Here is a 19,994-nt window from a genome sequence, read left to right as displayed (position 1 = left end):
CGCAGAGTGGCACAATGATATAGTGTGAAGGCGGCATCAGAAGCAGCAGCAGGAGCCCGCAGAGAGGCACAATTATGTGAAGGTGGCATCAGTAGCTGCAGAAGCAGGGGGAGCCCACAGAGTGGCACAATGATATAGTGTGAAGGCGGCATCAGAAGCAGCAGCAGGAGCCCGCAGAGTGGCACAATGATGTGAAGGTGGCATCAGTAGCAGCAGCAGCAGGGGGAGCCCGCAGAGTGGCACAATGATATAGTGTGAAGGCGGCATCAGAAGCAGCAGCAGCAGGAGCCCGCAGAGTGGCACAATGATATAGTGTGAAGGCGGCATCAGAAGCAGCAGCAGCAAGAGCCCGCAGAGTGGCACAATGATATAGTGTGAAGGTGGCATCAGTAGAAGCAGCAGCAGGGGGAGCCCACAGAGTGGCACAATGATATAGTGTGTTGGTGGCATCAGAAGCAGCAGGAGCCCGCAGAGTGGCACAATGATATGGTGTGAAGGTGGCATCAGAAGCAGCAGCAGCAGGAGCCCGCAGAGTGGTACAATGATATAGTGTGAAGGCGGCATCAGATGCAGCAGCAGCAGGAGCCTGCAGAGTGGCACAATGATATAGTGTGAAGGCAGCATCAGAAGCAGCAACAGCAGGAGCCCGCAGAGTGGCACAATGATATAGTGTGAGGGCAGCATCAGAAGCAGCAACAGCAGGAGCCCGCAGAGTGGCACAATGATATAGTGTGAAGGTGGCATCAGAAGCAGCCGGAGCCTGCAGAGTGGCACCATGATATAGTGTGGCGGACAATTCCAGTCCCTGGTAAAGATGGTAGGAGGCAGATGGTGCAACTAGCAGCAGATGTGTGGCATCAGGCGGGTGGCAGCATCAGAATAGTAGCTGAGGCAGGTAGTTAGAACCCCGACTCATTTCTCAACGTTTGGAGGAGGCGTCATGGCTGATCTAATCTGATGCATTAGGCATTGGTGAGTTGAAATCCTGGCCAATCCAAGCCTGATTCATCTTGACAAAGGTCAGTCTCTCCACATTACGGGTGGACAAGCGGGTTCTCCTTGGAGTAACGATGGCCCCCGCCGCACTGAACACCAGCTCTGATGCCACACTACTGGCCGGGCAGGACAGCTTCTCTACTGCAAACTCCGCAAGTTGCGGTCACGCATCAAGTTTGGCTGCCCAGTAGTCCATGGGATCCTCTACCTCAGGTGCTAAAGTGCTGTCCAAGTAGGCCACCACCTGCTGGTGCAGGGTCTGCTTCATGTATTGCTGCCGGTGGCGGCTACCCTCCTCACTAGGCGGGTGAAGGAAATTGCTCATTAAGGAATCCAGACTTAAGCCACTGTTGATGGAACTGTTACTGCTCCCCCCAGCTCCCCATAGCAGCCGTGGTAGTAGTACGTGAGCAATGACTGCCAGGAATCCCCCGGTCAGACCTGACAGAGGATGGACAATGGCGCACATAGGCAGCGGCCAACTGTGTGCTCAGTATTTCTCTATAGTATGCCAGATGTTCCTTCCTCTCAGCAGAAGGAAAAAAGTCACCCATTTTGGACCGGTAGCGAGGGTCCAAAAGGCTGGAGAGCCAAAAGTCATCCCTATGTAGTCTCCACTTCTCCAGAAGGAAAAAAGTCACCCATTTTGGACCGGTAGCGAGGGTCCAAAAGGGTGGAGAGCCAAAAGTCATCCCTATGCCGGATGTTGACTATTCGGCTGTCACTAGTTAGGCAAAGCAGCATGCTGCGGGCCATCTGCACAAGTGACTCCCGGTCTCCATATCCACAGTATACTGCCACGGTGCTTCTGGGTTATCTGCCTCATCTTCTACCTCCTCCGGATGCTCCTGATCCTCCTCTCCTGTCACCTGAGTAGAAAAACCACAAATTGCACCAGACTCTGCTTGTGCTCCAATGTCCTCCTCCTCCTCCTCCAGTTCAGCCCCCAGCGGACTCATGTGGCCATGAGATGTAGTCTCCACTTCTCCAGTGCCCTGACCAGACAGATTTTGCAGCATGAGTTCCAGGACATGAAGCAGTGAAATGACGTTATTCATCCCGCAGTCCTGGCGACTGACAAGTAATGTGGCCTCTTCAAAAGGCCTGAGCAAACAGCAGGTGTCATGCATGAGCTGCAAAGTTACACAGGGGAGTACTATGGTCCGCTTGCATCATCAAAAAATCATTAATGGCTTCTGTGTTCATACAGGCAGTCTAACATATGGAGGCTGGAATTCCAACGGGTGAAAACATCACATATCAGACTATGTTGGGGTAGGCCTCGAGGAGGGTGTGCTTGGCTTTGTAAGAATGGCTGAAGTGCGTGCACAGTGTCCTGGTCATTTTTAGAATGTCTTGCAGATGGGTGTAAGACTTCAGGAACTTGTTGACTACCAGATTGAACACGTGTGCCATGCAGGGCGCATGGACCATCCCTCTTCAGTGCAGCGCGGACACCATGTTCCTCCCATTGTATGTCACCATGGTTCCGATTTTTAGTTGTCGCGGAGAAAGCCACACATTGATTTCTTCTTGCATGACGTGGAGCAGTTCCTCCCCTGTGTGACATAGTTCACCCAGGCAAACCAGGTGTAGAACTGCTTGACACCGCTGTGCCCTGCACATGTGGTATGATGGAGCAGCACTTGTGGAGGTTGAGGTGGTGGTTGAGAAGGAGGGGGCGGACACTGGCACAGGAGCAGCAGTTTGAAAACGTGGAGGAGAAAGCGCCGTCTCTTGTTGAAGTTGTTGGTGTGGCTGGGCGGGAAGCACATTCACCCAGTGGGCCGTAAAGGACATATACTGGCCCTGACCATAATTGCAGCTCCATACGGCGGCGCTGCCATGCACCTTGGAAGAAACTGATAAGCTCAAGGTCTAGCCCACCTTCTGTTGTACATATTGGTAAAGGGCTGGCACAGCCTTTTTGGAAAAAAAATTGCGGCTTGGAACTCTCCACCTCGGTTTGGCACAAGTACCTCTGAAGGGTGCAGAGTCCACGACTTGGAAAGGGAGAGACTGCAGTACCAACAACTTCGACAAGAGCACGGTCAGCTTCTGCACCTTAGGATGGCTGGACGCATAGAGTTGTCTTTTTGTAATCGCCTCGCTCAACGACTGCTGGCGCAATGCGTAGCGAGGAGCTGGAGCATCTGGACCGGGAGATGATGTCAAAGACAAACAGCTCCCTTCGGCAGAGGTGCTGGAGCCTTGACTTGCTGAAACAGCATGTGTGCCACTAGGTGTTGCTGCTGTTGCTGCGCCTGCAGGATGGACCGCATCTAACACCTGTTTCTCCCAGGCCATTGGATGGTGACGCTGCATGTGTTGGTGCAGGGCCTTGGTGCCAAGGTTAGCTCCCTGGCCACGCTTCACTTTCTGCCCGCAGATACGACATATACCCTCGGCTCCTCTGGTGTCTTTACAAAAAACTGCCACACCGCTGAGGTGGTAATTTTACCGCCAACACACTGCACTGAGCGACTACTACCGCCGCTGCCTCGCTTAGCCCCTTGGGCCTGCGATTCGGGATTTGTACCCCGTGGACATTTGGCTCCCGTCCTCGCACTGCTGCCACCCTGCTGACTCACAGTCACAGTAGCGACTTGCTGCTTGCTCCGCAAGCTGACACTCTCCTTGCCTGACGATGATGAATCCCCTGCTACACCCGGCTCCCAAGTGCGATCCGCTACATCATTGTCAATTTGCGTTTCCCAGTTACTGCTACTCTCCTCACTGATGTCAGTATGCACAGCCCGCCTACTGCAGGAAGCAGCTGAAGTCTGCCCCACCTCTTCACTGCAAAGCAGCTGCTGACTGTCCTCAAACACTTCGTCCTCGCTGAATAGTGGCGCGGAGCCCAGACCACCTAGTAGCTCTCTGGCTGCGGGAAAGGAACAGGACAGAGCCTGGTTGAGGAAAGGTGAGGTCCACTGACCTGCCCCTGGGCCATGCCAACTAATTGTTGTATCAGAGGAACCTACGGACTCTTTGAGGAATTGGATGACCTAGTTAACCATTCAACAACCTTTGGGTTGTTGATCAACACACTGCCACTAGATGACAATGGCAGTTCTGGCCTCACAGAGTCACCCCTGCTGCGACATCCCCTTACTGTGCTGCCACCTCTGCCTGCTCCACCTGCCACTTTTCTGTCTGACATAGTGGTTTATCTGGCTGTAAACTAGAGCCCCCAAAAGGTATTGTAATGTGCGTTATACAGATACCCCGCAATTGACAGTGTAATTTCAGTGAAAATCACTGTATAAACTATGTGAATTTCACACTTAAATCTGGCTGTAAACTAGAGCCCCCAAAAGGTATTGCAATGTGCGTTATACAGATACCCCACAACTGACAGTGTAATTTCAGCAAAAATTACTGTATAAACTACGTGGATTTCACACGTAAATCTGGCTGTAAACTAGAGCCCCCAAAAGGTATTGCAATGTGCGTTATACAGATACCCCACAACTGACAGTGTAATTTCAACGAAAATCACTGTATAAACTACGTGGATTTCACACGTAAATCTGGCTTTAAACTAGAGCCCGCAAAAGGTATTGCAATGTGCGTTATACAGATACCGCACAACTGACAGCGAAAATCACTGTATAAACTATGTGGATTTCACATGTAAATCTGGCTTTAAACTAGAGCCCCCAAAAGGTATTGCAATGTGCGTTATACAGATACCCCACAACTGACAGCGAAAATCACTGTATAAACTATGTGGATTTCACACATAAATCTGGCTGTAAACTAGAGCCCCCAAAAGGTATTGCAATGTGCGTTATACAGATACCCCACAACTGACAGCTCACTACTGCAGATGCATGAAAGTCAAACAGATTTCTTCCTATTCGATTTTGTCACTAAATAGAACTGCTATTTGGGGTATACAGATCCCCCTTAACCCCATAGCGCAATAAGACGTACCCTTACGTCTTACTGCGCATGGGGGAGTATGAAGAGGGCTCACAGGCTGAGCCCTCTTCATACTCACCGGGCATTTGCTTCATAATGAAGCAAACGCCCGTCGCTAACACCCGCGATCGGTGCTTGCACCGATCGCGGGTGTTAACCCTTTGATTGCCGCCGGCACAGCTGCCGGCGGCATTAAAGAGCCGGCGGCGCGTGGGCGCCGCCATCTTGGCTCCGATCGTCACTCCCCGTGACGTCACCGGGGAGCGGCGATCCGTTGCCATGACAGCCTGGGATCACACAAAGATCCCAGGCTGTCATGATCGAGGCTATCTATTATAATGTGCGATCTGCACATTATAATAGATGGTATGCAAAATCCCCATATACTGCCATACTGTAGTATGGCAGTATATGGTAGGATCAATCAGACAACCTAGGGTTAAAGTACCCTAGGGAGTCTGTCAAATAGTAAAAAAAATAAATAAAAAAAAGTAAAAAAAAAAAATTATATTAAAAAAACTTAAAAATTCAAATCACCCCCCTTTCCCTAGAACTGATATAAATATAAATAAACAGTAAAAATCATAAACACAATAGGTATCGCCGTGTCCGAAAATGCCCGATCTATCAAAATATAATAACCGTTTTTCACTGCGTTAAACCCCGTAGCGGAAAATAGCGCCCAAAGTCGCAAATGGCATTTTTTTGCCATTTTGAAAAATAGAAAAAATTCTATAAAAAGTGATCAAAATGTCGAACAGTCCTAAAAATAGAAGCATTGAAAACGTCATCAGAAGTCGCAAAAAATGACACCACCCACAGCTCCATACACCAAAGTATGAAAAAGTTATTAGCGCAAGAACACGGCAAAATGAAGAATTTTTTTTCTGTACAGGAGGTTTTCATTTTTGTAAATGTATGAAAACATTATAAAACCTATACAAATTTGGTATCCCCGTGATCGTATTGACCCAATGAATGAAATAGACATGTCATTTGGGGTGCACAGTGAAAGCTGTAAAAACCAAGCCCACAAGAAATGTCGCAAATGTGTTTTTTCATCATTTTCACTGCATTTAGAATTTTTTTCCCGCTTCCCAGTACACGGCATGGAATATTTAATACCATCACTACGAAGTGCAATTTGTTACGCAGAAAATAAGCCATCACACAGCTCTGTACATGGAAAAATAAAAAAGTTATAGATTTTTGAAGATGGGGAGTGAAAAATAAAAACGCAAAAACGAAAAAGGGCCTGGTCCTTAAGGGGTTAAAGAACAACCAGGGATTGGTCCACCAATCGCTACTGCAGATGCATGAAAGTCAAACAGATTTCTTCTTATTAGATTTTGTCACTGAATAGAACTGCTATTTGGGGTATACAGATCCCCCTTAAAGGACAACCAGGGATTGGTCTACCAATCGCTACTGCAGATGCATGAAAGTCAAACAGATTTCTTCCTATTCGATTTTGTCACTAAATAGAACTGCTATTTGGGGTATACAGATCCCCCTTAAAGAACAACCAGGGATTAGTCCACCAATCGCTACTGAAGATGCATTAAAGTCAAACAGATTTCTTCCTATTTGATTTTGTCACTAAATAGAACTGCTATTTGGGGTATACAGATCCCCCTTAAAGAACAACCAGGGATTAGACCACCAATCGCTACTGCAGATGCATGAAAGTCAAACAGATTTCTTCCTATTCGATTTTGTCACTAAATAGAACTGCTATTTGGGGTACATAGAACCCCCTTAGAGAACAGCAAGGGATTGCAGCAAGAATCGCACAGCACTATAGCAGCAGCTGGACGCTACAACATGAAGTGTGAAGTGCTGAGATAGAAAATGGCTGGGTTTTATAGGGCTGTGTGACATCGCATAAGCCTGCCGGTCGCTGATTGGCTTACAGGTCTGCATCGGGGGTGTTCCTTTCTCCTTCCCAGAGTTCTCTGCCCTATGTAACACGTTGTTCTCGCGCCCATTTAGCAGAAACATGAGGGGAAAAAAACTACTTCGTTCCCGCGAATCAGCATAAACTTCGACTTTGTGGCGAATTTAATTTTTCCTGAAACTCTAACCGAAGTTAGAATCATTAGAATCAATTCGCCCATCTCTGCACATGACCTATACATGTAGTGACAGTTTTTTATAGAGCCCTATTAACTGACACCCTTCTTTAGCTAAAAAATGTTTCTCTCAGATCCCCATAAATCAACTTTATCTTATATTCCCTGGCATCAGAGAAGGCTATTTTTGTTGGGCCAGACCCTCCCTTCTACTGCTATCCATGTACCATGCCTCTTCTCAGCATGTCATGTGACCAGAGTGACATAATCACAGGTCCTGTAGCCTCTTAACATTAGCAAACTGTACACCAAGTATGCATCTGATCACATGAAATCAGTGCATGTCTGCATGGACTTCTAATCCGTTCTATGGATTTCAACAGGTAAATGTAACATGACCTTTGTGATGTCATCCTCGTCACATGACTTTAAGTGCTTAATGATGTAACAGAGGTCTTTATACAGCAGATTATCATAGCCTGTCAATAAGGAACAAGAAGACCGGGAAATACAAAATTTACTATGCATGACTCAGTGTGATGGACTCACATCAGATGGTTGCATTTAAGTTTACAAACTGATTTTTGTAACATTGCAGCCATGGGAAGGAACTATTTAGGGATAATTGCAATGCATTTTCACAATTTTTAATGAAGCCTTTATTTTGGGTCGGTTACTGTATATACTCGAGTATAAGTCAAGACCACTAATTTTAACACAAAAAAATGAAAAAAGTATTGACTGGAGTATAAGCCGGGGGTGGGAAATGCAATGGTCACAGCCCACCCCAGTATACAGCCTGCCAGGCCCTGTAGTATACAGCCTGCCACTAGATAGTAACAATTATAACTATTCGCACTATTCTGTACTCACTATTGACGTGAAAGGAACGGAAACGGGATGACAGAAGTGACATGTTGCTGAGTGTCCTGCCGCTAGGCAACTGTCACTAGCATGGGGCTGCCAGACGGAGCTGGGAGGCGTGGCCACAGCTGCTATGCAACCAGCGCCGCCAGGTATTGAGCAACCTACGGAAGCCCGAAGGGGAAAAATTTCAGACGCGTAGCTGGGGGAAGCGGCCGCGGCTGCTATAATTGTTACTATCTATATTTTTATTGTATTCCAGTGCATATGTATATCCTCTGTAAATATAATAGGATATAATAGGATACTGTGTAAAAAATGGAAAATAAAGTTGAGCCAGTGCTACCGTGAGTACGGGATGACGTCACCCGCTCCGGTAGTAGCTTCCGGTTCCCCGTGTCAATACATCTGTATAAAAGAAGGTTGATGTATATGTGATATTATGCCTGAGGAAGGCTCATGTACTGGGCCGAAACGTGTCACGATTTTATTTATTTTAATATAAAGAAATTAATGTTTTAATTGGATGTCACCGAGCACCTGAAGTTTCTCTATCCACCTTTGGGTACACTCATATCCGGAATAATAGCATGCACAGCACACCAATCAATTATATATACAAAACCTCCAATTTATTAATACAGACCCCACCCCCACAGTAGAAAGATTATCTGGCCCCGTATAAATGTATATAGACACCCGCCATTATAAACAAAATCTGGCCCCGTAAAGATATATATACAGACCCCCCCAGTATAAACAGGATCCAGACCCATATAAATATATGCAGACCATCCCCCAAGAAAATACAGTATTCAGCCCCTCGTAAATATATTTATTATATATACATGGAAGCCCCCACCCAGTATCAACGGAATCCAGCCCCATATAAATGTATAAAGACCCCCGACTGTAAATAGGCCCCATAGATATATATAGCAGCCTACACCACCCCTATCCCTCATAGCAGTATTCGGCTCCTTGTCCAGGAAAAATTTTAAAAACTGAGACTTACCTCGAGGCAGGGTGCTCCCTCGGCGAATGGCTCCCCGCTTCTCGCAGCTCTTCCGGGAGCCGCAGCTCCGCTAAGAGACACAGGCGGCGTGATGTCATCATCTGCGGTCTGTGTATAGAAAGGAGTGACGCCAGCAGCCGGAAAGGTGCAATTTATCTGGTGGGCAATTCGAGCGGCAACGGGCGGCAAATAGAGCTGCAAATTTTTTATCTCGCCTCATGGCAGTTGCGCCCCTGCCTTTACAGAGGGTAGAGGGAGCAGTTAGCCAGTGCTGTAAAGGCCTTTTGAACATGCAAGGTAGAATTTAACATATATTTATGAAAGAAAGTCATTTTATCAGGAATGAAGGGAGCATTAGAAGAAAAAGTGGGGAAAGTGGTTTGTAGAAATGATTATAACAAGTAAATGTAAGAAACTTTTTATTATATCCTTTTCAATCAAAGTTTGATAAATATGTTTTTAAATATCAATCAGTAAAGAAGAAAAACTTACAGAATTTTTTTTAAAGTTATTGGTGACATCTAATAAAAAAAAAATATCACTTTAGATTCTTTAAACATATGTTTAACATAAAAACTTTAAACAATAGTTGATTTTTGGTGACATATTCCCTTTCACTTGCTGAAGGCCACCATGAAAAGCTCATGCTGGTTTGTTAAATTTAGAGTACTTTATACTCCCCTTACCCCTGAGAACAAATAATAATAATAGCTTTAGATATGAATATATTCTAGTGCAAATACACATTATTCTCAACTTTGGTATAAAAAATAGAACATTGAATTGTCAAGGGCCTCAAGCGATAAGGTTCAAAAGTGTTCAACAACTGTCATTGACTTAAAAATTGAACAAGTACTCAGGTCATTTATAACTCGCATAACAGCAACGCTCACAGCTTTTATCTTGAAAAGCAACCTTTGTTTTAAGATGAAAGAGAGAAAAACCCTTTTCTTTTATTTATTCACTACAGGTATTTTGTTAAAGGGAAAGTAGATTGAAAGCTGTTATTGTCTGAAGGAAATATTTAATGTACAAAGGATGCAAGCAACCTAAAGTCAACATCATTTGATATGATATTAATATGAAGAATAGGGTTGCTGGAATAAAGAATTTGCACACATAAAGACGTTGACAGATATTGTATTGTAATAAAAATACAGGAATCATGCAAAAATACAAAAAAAAAACATATTGGTCCACATGTTTGCACAAGTTTTCAGTCTGACTTTGCACTTGAAAAAATGTGCAAAATGATTTCACATGTATTTAAGAAGTGTTTGTACAAGTTTTGTGTCGTGGTTCCACAAGACAGAAAAAATGTGCACCTAAAGGGGCATTCTGATGCACAGTTGGATCATGCGCCACTATTCTAAAGCATGAAGAAAGTGCACAATGCTGGACTGGTTCATGAATTTGTCATACATTGCACCCTCTACAGGGAAACTGCACAAAGTGCAGTTTGCACTGTTCTTGATGAAGGTGGGCCATTAAGCTATCGAATGACTCAAGTAACAAAGAGCTGAACTCTTAATGTTAATTCATATAAATTCTTAAATCACATAAAATATGTTAAATATTTCTACATGCTAACAGTTTCTAAACGTCCAAATATTTATTGGTAATCACTCTATTAACCCCTTACCGACATGTAACGTAATAGTATGTCACATGGTGGCTGCAGGTGTATGCAGATGGCTAATGGGATGAGAACTCTGCATACAAGGTGGGCATTTGCTGCATGGTGCCGCCATATTGGCTTTGATCGTTGCTCCCCGTGATGTCCCCAGGAAGTGCCGATCTGTTACCATGACAGCCTCGGGAGCCAAGGGAACAAAAGAGAGCCAAGACTGTCTCTTTTTAGTCCATGTATTACAAAGTGCAATTTGCATACTGTTATAGATGAAGTGCAAAATACCTGTATGCTGCTATACTGTAGTATGGCAGTATAAGGTAGGATCAATGTACCCTAGGGGGTCTGAAAAATAGTAAAAAATTCATAAATTAAAAAGAACTAAAACGGATACAGTAAAAATCATCAACAAGTTAGGTATCGCCGCATCCCAAAATGTCTGATCTATTTAAATATTATGATTATTCCCAGTGTTTAACCACATAACGGAAAATAGCGCCTAAAGTTAAAAATTCCACTTTTTTGTCATTTTGCAAAATTTTAAAGTCACTAAAATGTGATCAAAAAGCTGTACCGTCCTCAACATGGTAGCATCAAAAGTCTCAAAAAATGACACCACACAGCTCTGTACACTGAAGTATGAAAAAGTTAATAGTGCCAGAATATGGCAAAATTCTTTTTTTTTTGTGGACAGGAGGTTTTAATTTTTGTAAATGTATAAAAACATTTAAAAAGCCTATATAAATTTGGTATCCCCGTGAGTGTACCGACCCAAATAATAAAGAAGACATGTCATTTGGAGCTCACAGTGAAAGCCATAAAATTCAAGCCCCCAAGAAAATGTTGTGAATGCATTTTTTCACCAATTTCACTGCATTTGGAATTTTTTTTACATGTCATGTAATATTAAATACTATAAATTATAAAGTGCAATTTGTTATGCAGAAAACAAGCCGATACGCAGCTCTTTACATAGAAAAATAAAAAAAGTTAGATTTTTGAAGGTGGGGAGTGAAAAATGAAAACTCAAAAACCAAAAAGGGCCTGGTCTTTAAGGGGTTAATTAAAATGGTCTTTTTCCCCATGCTCTTTATCTTTTCAGGAATTCCCCTGTGAGGATTCGGAACAGATTTTTGCTACTATGGATAGAATATGTGCAGATTGGATTGGTAGAAAATATCTGTATTGTCCTCAAGACATAGGAGGTTTGGCTTTGCCAACTTCCTATTTTTTAGCCACACAATCAACTACTATATTAAAAGGCAATTAAATTTCAGGACACAAATTTTGAGTTTGGGATTTATCTCACAACTTAATGTAGATGATTCTTTTAAGTCTTCTGAAGCACATTCATATGACTTTAAATTAAGGAGGAAGATATGTTTTATGTAGTGATTAGTGGTTAGAGGCAAGAAGTATAAATAAAGAGGTATAAAATACTAAATTTGTTTTTGTATAAGAGGAAAATGTAAGTAAAGTGTTGTTCCAAGAGTATGATATATTAGTGTAAAATATGTAGCTTGTAGTTTATTGGTTATGCAGGTATAGTCTACATATTAGGAACAAATATTGATGTAATTTCCACAGCTTCCAGTTATAGTTTAACATCTTAATTGTGTATATTTATGCTATACTGTACTATACTATATATGTATTGTCAAATTTTATAAAAAAAAAAGCTTTACTGGTGAAAAACAGATGACAGGTTGCCTTTAAAGATTTTTTTTCTGAAGTTTTATTTAGAGCTATTTAATGGCAAATTATATTTATGTTAATTTTTTAGGCCAGAGGTGAATTTAAAGAAGTATGCTGGCTGTTTGAAGGATATTGAGGTGTCCAGAACACCATACAATTTACTTAGCAGCTCTGACTACATTGGATTAACCAAAGGCTGTTCTCTAGAGGTAGGTCTATATACATTGTGTTTATCATGACTATTTTTACACAACAATAATAATGTTGGCACATCAGTTTTACCTGGTCCTCCTGCAATCTTCTCAACAAAATCTTCCAGAACCTAAGGTGCTTTGAATTATGTTCTGCTAACCATTGAAAAGTCATACACATTTTTGCACGTTTGCATAGGTCTTCTGTTTAAGGAAATAATCCCTTAATATTTCATATGTTTTCCCATGTTTCTCCTAAGGAGAAGATTTAGCCAGCATGGTGTTACTAATCTGGGCATACCAAACACCATGATGGAACATTTACCCACCTGTTCAGTACATAGTTTTGCTGGTTTCCTGACTCCAAACCATTTATCCTAAATTCATAGGCCAGATTATGACAGGGTGGTTTTGTAGTGTAGTTTTTCATAGTCCTATGCAGCCATATGCAACATATGACACATGGGACAAAAAGCTTATAGTGACTCTCTCTACATCAATTATCATTTTCTATTCACAGAGAAGATAATTGAGGGGGGCGACATTTGGTTAAGTGAATTAAGTTATCTAGTTACCCTGAAAGGTCACATATTGATTAAAACAGTGTACACATTTCCTTGGGGGGGGGGGGTCATCATAACCCATAAGTTATATCATACATGCTAAACTCACATTGCAATATGTAAAAGGAACAGAGCTTACATTTTCAGTCATACTAGTTGTGCCTAATTATAGTGTGGCACGATTAAAGGGGTAATCCCATGAAGGCAACATTCTTAAATATACCCAGGATAACAAAATAACACATTCTCTAATTCACCCAATAATTATGGGTCAAAGGTATCAGCAAAAGCATCCAATGAAATATATATCAAAAATTGAAGAAAAAAGGCGGATGCCCATAGATAGGTAAATAACACAATTTTTATTAATTTACATAGACACACAAAGATAAGGTATAAAAACAATTTAAAAAGCACTTAAAGTGCTATACAAAATACCCTAGTCCCCAGTGCATGGTAGTTAGTAGTACAAAACAGTAGTAAATACAGGAAATAAAATAAATTAATAGAGCATGGTAAACTTGGTAGGTAGTGTGGAGCAATTGTAATCAATACAGCATCCAAAAAGTAAAGAAATAACCTGTATATTACCTAGGTGGAGGGTATCCAGATGTGGCACTGGGGGCACTAATCCCCACGCGTTTCGCCTGGGTCACCAGGCTTCCTCAGGGGTAAGGTGGTAGTGTGGGGGCACAGAATAAATAGTCCGCCCAGCCCTCATAGCAGAGTGAGAAACAGCTGCAGTTGGGCGCCAACCGGAAGTATGCGTTCCGCGGTGTGTGTCATGTACCGGAAGTGGTAATTCATCACTTCCGGTATCGCAGAAGAAAGAGAAAAAAACCCTTGGCGCTTGCGCGATCTGTAAAGGTTTTGTGGCGCATGTGCGACTGATAAAGCGCTGTTTGTGGCGCATGCGCGACTGACAGAGCGCTGTCAGTTATAAATAAGCCCATTCATACAACCACACACACTAAACAATTATATGCTAAATAAGCAGGAGCAAAAGCCAATGCCAACATGTAAAGTGCTAGTGCAATAACTGGTTAAAAATAAAAAAGTGAATATAAACGAATAAATAAATAAATATATATTTATATGCAAGAAATGTGAGTATAAATCGATATACACATAGGTGTGTGCATGTAGATGTCCCGAGTGTGGTCGGGAATAATTCATGTGTCTTATGCTGAAGCTAAGGGCATGGAAAAACCCAAAGGAAAAGGTGCTAATACATAGGATAAAATATAGAATATAGGTGTGTGGTGAACTGATAGATGAATGGCTGCGGCTATGAGGGCTGGGCTGGATTAAAAACATACTTTATGTATCAATAATGACAAAGTTAAGAAATACAATATGCCAAAAATATGTAAGAAGGTAAATAATAGAACACTGAATATATCTAGCCATCAAGCTGGAGGGAACAGAACAAGAGGAAAGGGGAAAAGGGGGGAGGACAAAAACAGGGGGAAAGAGAGGGGGATAAGGTAAGGGAATAGGGAAGAGTAAAAGGCAAAAGAAACAAGATCAAGAAAGAGGGGGAGAACAGCAGGTGCCAGGGGCAACTGATAAGTGGAGGCGGGATCGTATGTTGGAACCAGTCCGTTATAAAGATCAATGAGGTATCCTCGTACCAAAGGACACAGACAAAAAGGAAAAAAGAAAAAAAATTCCGGTCAAGCATCCAGTGTCCATGCGTGATTCTTGAGGTGGAGGGAGAGAGGGGGGACCATCACATCCGAATGCAGCGAAGAAGAAGTGGTGTGTCGGTAAGGGATCACAATCGTAGTAATGACAAAGTCTAATACAAGAAGAAGAACAAAGAGGGCATTACAAATAGTGATACAGATTAACACGAAAAAATCTGAATAACATGCACAAGGGGTGTATGTAGGGTGTATTAGGGGTCACAAATTGTGACCAGGAAGTGAAGTGAGTGAGGGGTCAGTGTGACGGAGTGCGCCTCCCTACGTATGGACCCGAGGGTGCATAACGTTTGGACTAGCCCAAATGCCAACTGAATATAGGAGGTCCAAGATGAGACAAAGAATAAAAAATAATCACTTATATAAGGGACCAAAGGAGTGATATGATAAACTAGGTGAAAAACAACAAAAATGGTGAGTATGGGGGTGACCAGATTAGTCCTTATAGAAACCTGTGTAGAGTAGGTCTTCATTGAGGCCCAATGGAGAGAGTGCATCAAGGTGGTAGATCCATCTGGATTCAGCCTTTAGGAGTTCCTTTGTGTAGTTTCCTCCCCTTGGGTTCCGGCGGATCTTCTCCAGGGCACATACCCGTAGGCTGTGATTTGAACCATGGTGTACCTGCAAAAAATGGGTGGCTACAGTGGACAATGTTTTGCCCCTGGAGAGATCATTCGGCGCCATTGTTATGGACGAAAGATGCTGTTGTATGCGTCTTCTAAGTTCCTGTCCTGTCTGTCCCACGTATATCATAGGACACGAACATTGTAGAACATATATTACATTTTTGGTCCTACAGTTGACGTAGTCACGTAACCTAAATGTGGAGTGATTCTTCGGATGTAGAAAAGAGTCTTTAGAGACCACCATGCGGGGACAGATAGAACAATCCCCGCAGGGGAAGGAACCTCTTAAACGTAGGCCCGTACCAATGGGTATTGTAGGTCTCTGGAAGTGGCTAGATGTCAATGCATCCTTCAAGTTTTGAGCTCTTCTAGAGATTAATTTTGGTTTTTTTGGGATATGCATGTGAAGTCTACTGTCACTAAGGAGGATGTCCCAGTTATTTTGCAGAATTTGGTAAATGTCCCTCCATTGATTGTTGTAAGTGGTAACAAGACAGGGTTTGGAATCAGTGTCTCGTTTAGCTGGCTGTAGTAGGGTCTGACGGTCACTGTCCCTAGCCCTTAGGAACGCTTTCGAGATTACCTTCTTGGGGTATCCTCTCGCTCTGAACCGATCAGTAAGGTCCTTCGCCTGGAAATCCGTAACGTTACTGCAGTTGCGTCTTATTAGTTATTAGTTAGGTTATTAGTTGCAGTGGGTTTTCTGTAAAGTGAGGTCGAAAGATGAGTTCCCTCCACTTGGATTTTCAAATCCAAGAATTCCACTTGAGTTTCCGAAATTGAACATGTCAGTGATATCTTCCAGGGGTTCGAATTCAGGTCCCGGACAAAATCAATGCAGGCGTCACGGCCCCCCTGCCAGATCAAGAGGATGTCATCAATATATCTATACCATCCCATAACGTGTGTCTTATAGGTGGCCAGATGCGCATCGCGCACCCATGGCCGTTCCTGAAACCTGCTTGTAATAGGTTCCATCAAAGATGAAGTAGTTCTGGTAAAGAACCAAGGATAGCAGGTCCACAATAAAAGAGTCATGTCGACGGTCTAGAGAGCCTTCTTTGTCCAGAAAGTATTCAGTCGCCTCAATACCCACCTGATGGTCGATAATGGTATAAAGCGATTCAACATCTAATGTAGCCAGGAGCGTATTGGGCGGGATATATAGGTCCTTGATCTGTTGGATCAAATGCGTTGTATCTCGTGTAAAAGCAGGGAGTTTGCTGACCATCGGCTGTAAAAAAAAGTCAATATAAGAGCAGATTTTCACGTTAAGTCCCCCGATTCCAGACACTATTGGCCTACCTGGTGGTTCCTGTAATGACTTATGGATTTTGGGTAACATATAGAATGTTGGAGTCCTGGGGTCCTCAACCGTCAGAAATCTATGTTCTTTCTTGTTGATGATGCCACAGGTCAAGGCAGCCAATAAGGTGCGATCAATTTTATTTTTAAACACCTGTGTAGGGTCAGATGGTAAGGGTACATAGAATTCACGGTTGTTTAATTGACGTTTTGCTTCTGCAATATATTGTTGTATTGGCCAAATGACAATGTTGCCGCCTTTGTCGGCCTCTTTGATAAGGAATTCCTTGTTATTCCGTAATCCCCTTATTGCCGCCCGTTCCCTGCTGGACAAATTATCCATTTGATTTTTATCCAATTTCAGATTTTTAATTTCACCCATAACACGATCATAAAATATCTGAATAGCGGGGAAAAGTCTGAAGTTGGGTGTGTTTTGGGAGGGGGCTCTCATGGGGAAGGGCTTCCTACCTGAGGAAGTCTCGTTTTCGTCCAGTAAGTCCATCAGATCCATGAGTACCCTTCTATCATTTTCGGGGAGGGCATCCATCAATGTTGGCTGGTGATAGAGTAGTTTAAACGTCAGCTGTTGGCAAAAAAGGTAAACATCTTTTGTCAGTTCGAACTTATCTAAAACATTCATAGGTGAAAATGAAAGCCCTTTCTGTAGGGTATCTATTTCTATTTGGTTAAGATGGTAAGAAGATAAATTGACAATCTGTAGATTACCTGTAGTATTCTTTTTGCCACGTGCCGGTCTGTCCCTTTTGTAAGAGGGTGACCAGTCCCGGTGCCTAGGTCCCCTCTTTCTGTCCTTGGCCCTTTGATCTTCATCCTGTGAGGATTCCTGTTCACTGGTGTCGGATGACGGGGGTTCACTAGGTGTTGAGTGTACATAAGGAGTATTCCGATTGTGTCGAAAGCGTCTTTTATTACCTTTGTGATTCCATTTGTATACGTGGTCGTTGTCATAATCTTTTTTGTCCCTCGCAAATTTCTCTCTTTTACCCCTGATGATCTCCTTTTCATATCTATCAATGGTATCTGTTAGTTTTGATTGAAATGGGGTAACCTGGGTCTCTTGGTCAAACTTCTGTAAATCGATTTCAGCTTTCCTGATCCGCTCCCATTCTCTAATTCACTGTCATTAACAAAAATACAGCATTTCACAGGTACAAGTCTAACCTGTCTCTATTTAACATTTAATCTTATGACATTAGGGTCAGGGAGACATCATGGGGCACATTTACATACAAGGTCACCGGAGTTCACAGAACTCACCATCCATCTAAGTCTAGGGCTTGTGACACAATTTGAAAGTTAAATCCCGCACTCAGTCCGAATCAGTTGGACTGTCCGATGGCACGCCCCTAGTGTGCGTCGCATAGAAGCCACAAAAAGAGTTGAGTGCACCACAATCCCAGCGTACACACTTCTTAAATACCTGTACAAGCCGTTTTAGCCTCAAAAACGGCACACAGTCCAACAAAAGGGTGCATGCAATCCTTAGTAAATGACATTGTTCTCGTGTCTGACTCTGCACTGAGCTCCTCTCTGCACGCCAGCCTCCACCCTTGCATTTCAAGATGAGCTCAGACACAGACACTTCCTGCCAGCAAGCAGCAGAAACTGCTCTGTTCTGTAGTCACCACAGGTTTTTTTTTTATTTTTGCTCCACTGGGATTGTCCAGTACACCAAGCATAGGAGGTACCATAAAAGTTTTAGCTTATATTCGGGCCTCAGTGAGAGAGGTTCCAGTTGTGTCAGGTTGATAGCGTGACACTTTACACACTTTTTTTAACAGCTTACCTGCAAAATTGATATTATAGAGGAATTAAATTGAGAGATATAAATAGCAATATACAGTATATATATATAAAGAAGACAGCTTCTGGTCACTTACTAAAATATAGTTTTTCAGGCCACACATAATGAATTAATATGAAAGCTGTCAGATATCATCTGCTGTATTTAAGCTCCATTTTTATTTCTTCCACATCACATTGGATAAAAAAAGAAAACTAAATGTAATCTAGTAAAGTGACAATCTTTAGTAATTGAACCACAATGCACAATGATAGTTCTTTGCCATTATCATCAAGCAGGTTTAGGTCTATGTCATTATCAGCAATCAAAAGCAAGAGCCTATTTTTCTTTCAGATTTTCTGTTGTGTATTGTAAGCTCCTTTATAAAGGTCCAATACCTGAACAAGCTTCTAAAACCCTTTTATAGAAGTAAAAAGTGCTTTACGCTATAATTTTCTTTTTCAAGATGCTCATTCAGAACAAAACCAGTATGATTAATTTACTATAGCACTGGTGAGAAGTCATCTTAAAGCATAACCTGTAAAGCATTAAGGCAACCCTTGAAAACCATGGGGCTATTGTACATTACATTTGAACTAAACAAGTCTTAAATATAGAGAGTTTCATTCTGACAAATATATGGTTGCCATGCTTAGAATTCATTGTGAGAGTCTTCTATTTATAGCCAAGTAGTTGAATAGAGCCCCATCGCAAATCTCAAAGTATAAAAACTTGGAACCATAAAAAAGAACTTTGAAAGCCTAGACAAATTTTCCACAAAACTTGATAAACTCATATTTTGAAGATCCGTAGTATGTAGTTCTTTACAGTGTGACAAATAATTTATCTCCTTCTCTTTACTTGTTTTTTTTTTTTATTTTATTTATGAGTGGATCAAAATCCAAATTTAATATAGGTTTTATGGCTTTATTCAATAACCAGTATCAATGTATAATATTACTTTAGGAAGACAGAGTACCAGAAGTCCTCTTGTACACTAAAACCTGATATCTTAAAATTGGTGATTTATAACTTTCCTCATGTTTATAGAGTGTAGAATATAGGGATCACACTACCCTTCTAAACAAAGTTTTATAACTCATGTACACAGCCAAAATAAGTTTCAACTATGTAATGGCTACGACTATAATTTGGTTTATCTCATTAACCAAGATAAATTATAAATTTTGTTTATTTTCTATGAAAGGATTTAATGGTTGTATGACTTACAAATGTAGCTCAATTTATTTTAACATTAATGGATATTTTCTACAGTATGCACATATCTCTGATCCACATAGGAAATAAGTGATTGCTGGGGGATGTAACAGCTGGGAATGTCAGCGGTAAGGAGACCTCGGTTCCCCTGCCGAACCAAAGGTGCAACGTATTAGCAATGATCATTTCTATCTCCAAGGCTACAAACTAAAGGTGCAGTCTGTTACAAATAAGATGACAGAATGAAACACATTACATAAAAAAATTAATGTCCATACATTTTAGACTTTAAAATAATACTTGAAAAATAATAATTCTCAGGAAATGTAATCGCTGTATAAGTTTTGTCCATTCACACACTTCCAAATTTTCTTTTTGT

At 42.1% G+C, this 19,994-nt stretch overlaps 1 protein-coding gene and 1 long non-coding RNA gene across 5 annotated transcripts in view; one reads left to right on the top strand and one right to left on the bottom strand.

The window, feature by feature from the left end:
• The window catches only part of LAMA2 (laminin subunit alpha 2), a 567,760-nt gene that overhangs the window by 509,251 nt on the left and 38,515 nt on the right, over positions 1–19,994 (top strand). For all 4 annotated transcript variants that reach the window (XM_072141562.1, XM_072141561.1, XM_072141563.1 and 1 more), the window contains one exon: positions 12,288–12,408. In XM_072141562.1, coding sequence (XP_071997663.1) covers positions 12,288–12,408 — 121 coding nt within the window. The remainder of the gene's footprint in view (positions 1–12,287; positions 12,409–19,994) is intronic.
• LOC140121672 (uncharacterized) lies at positions 14,675–15,920 on the bottom strand. The gene is made up of 3 exons (XR_011854152.1): positions 15,869–15,920; positions 15,112–15,280; positions 14,675–14,754 (listed from the first exon to the last, which is right to left on the bottom strand). It is a non-coding gene; the product is annotated as an uncharacterized lncRNA (long non-coding RNA).

This window comes from Engystomops pustulosus, chromosome 3 (assembly GCF_040894005.1).
Source record: "Engystomops pustulosus chromosome 3, aEngPut4.maternal, whole genome shotgun sequence".
NCBI classification, from domain to species: Eukaryota; Metazoa; Chordata; class Amphibia; order Anura; family Leptodactylidae; genus Engystomops; species Engystomops pustulosus.
The sequence above is the reverse complement of the archived record's forward strand: the minus strand, read 5'-3'. Positions and strand labels throughout refer to the sequence as shown.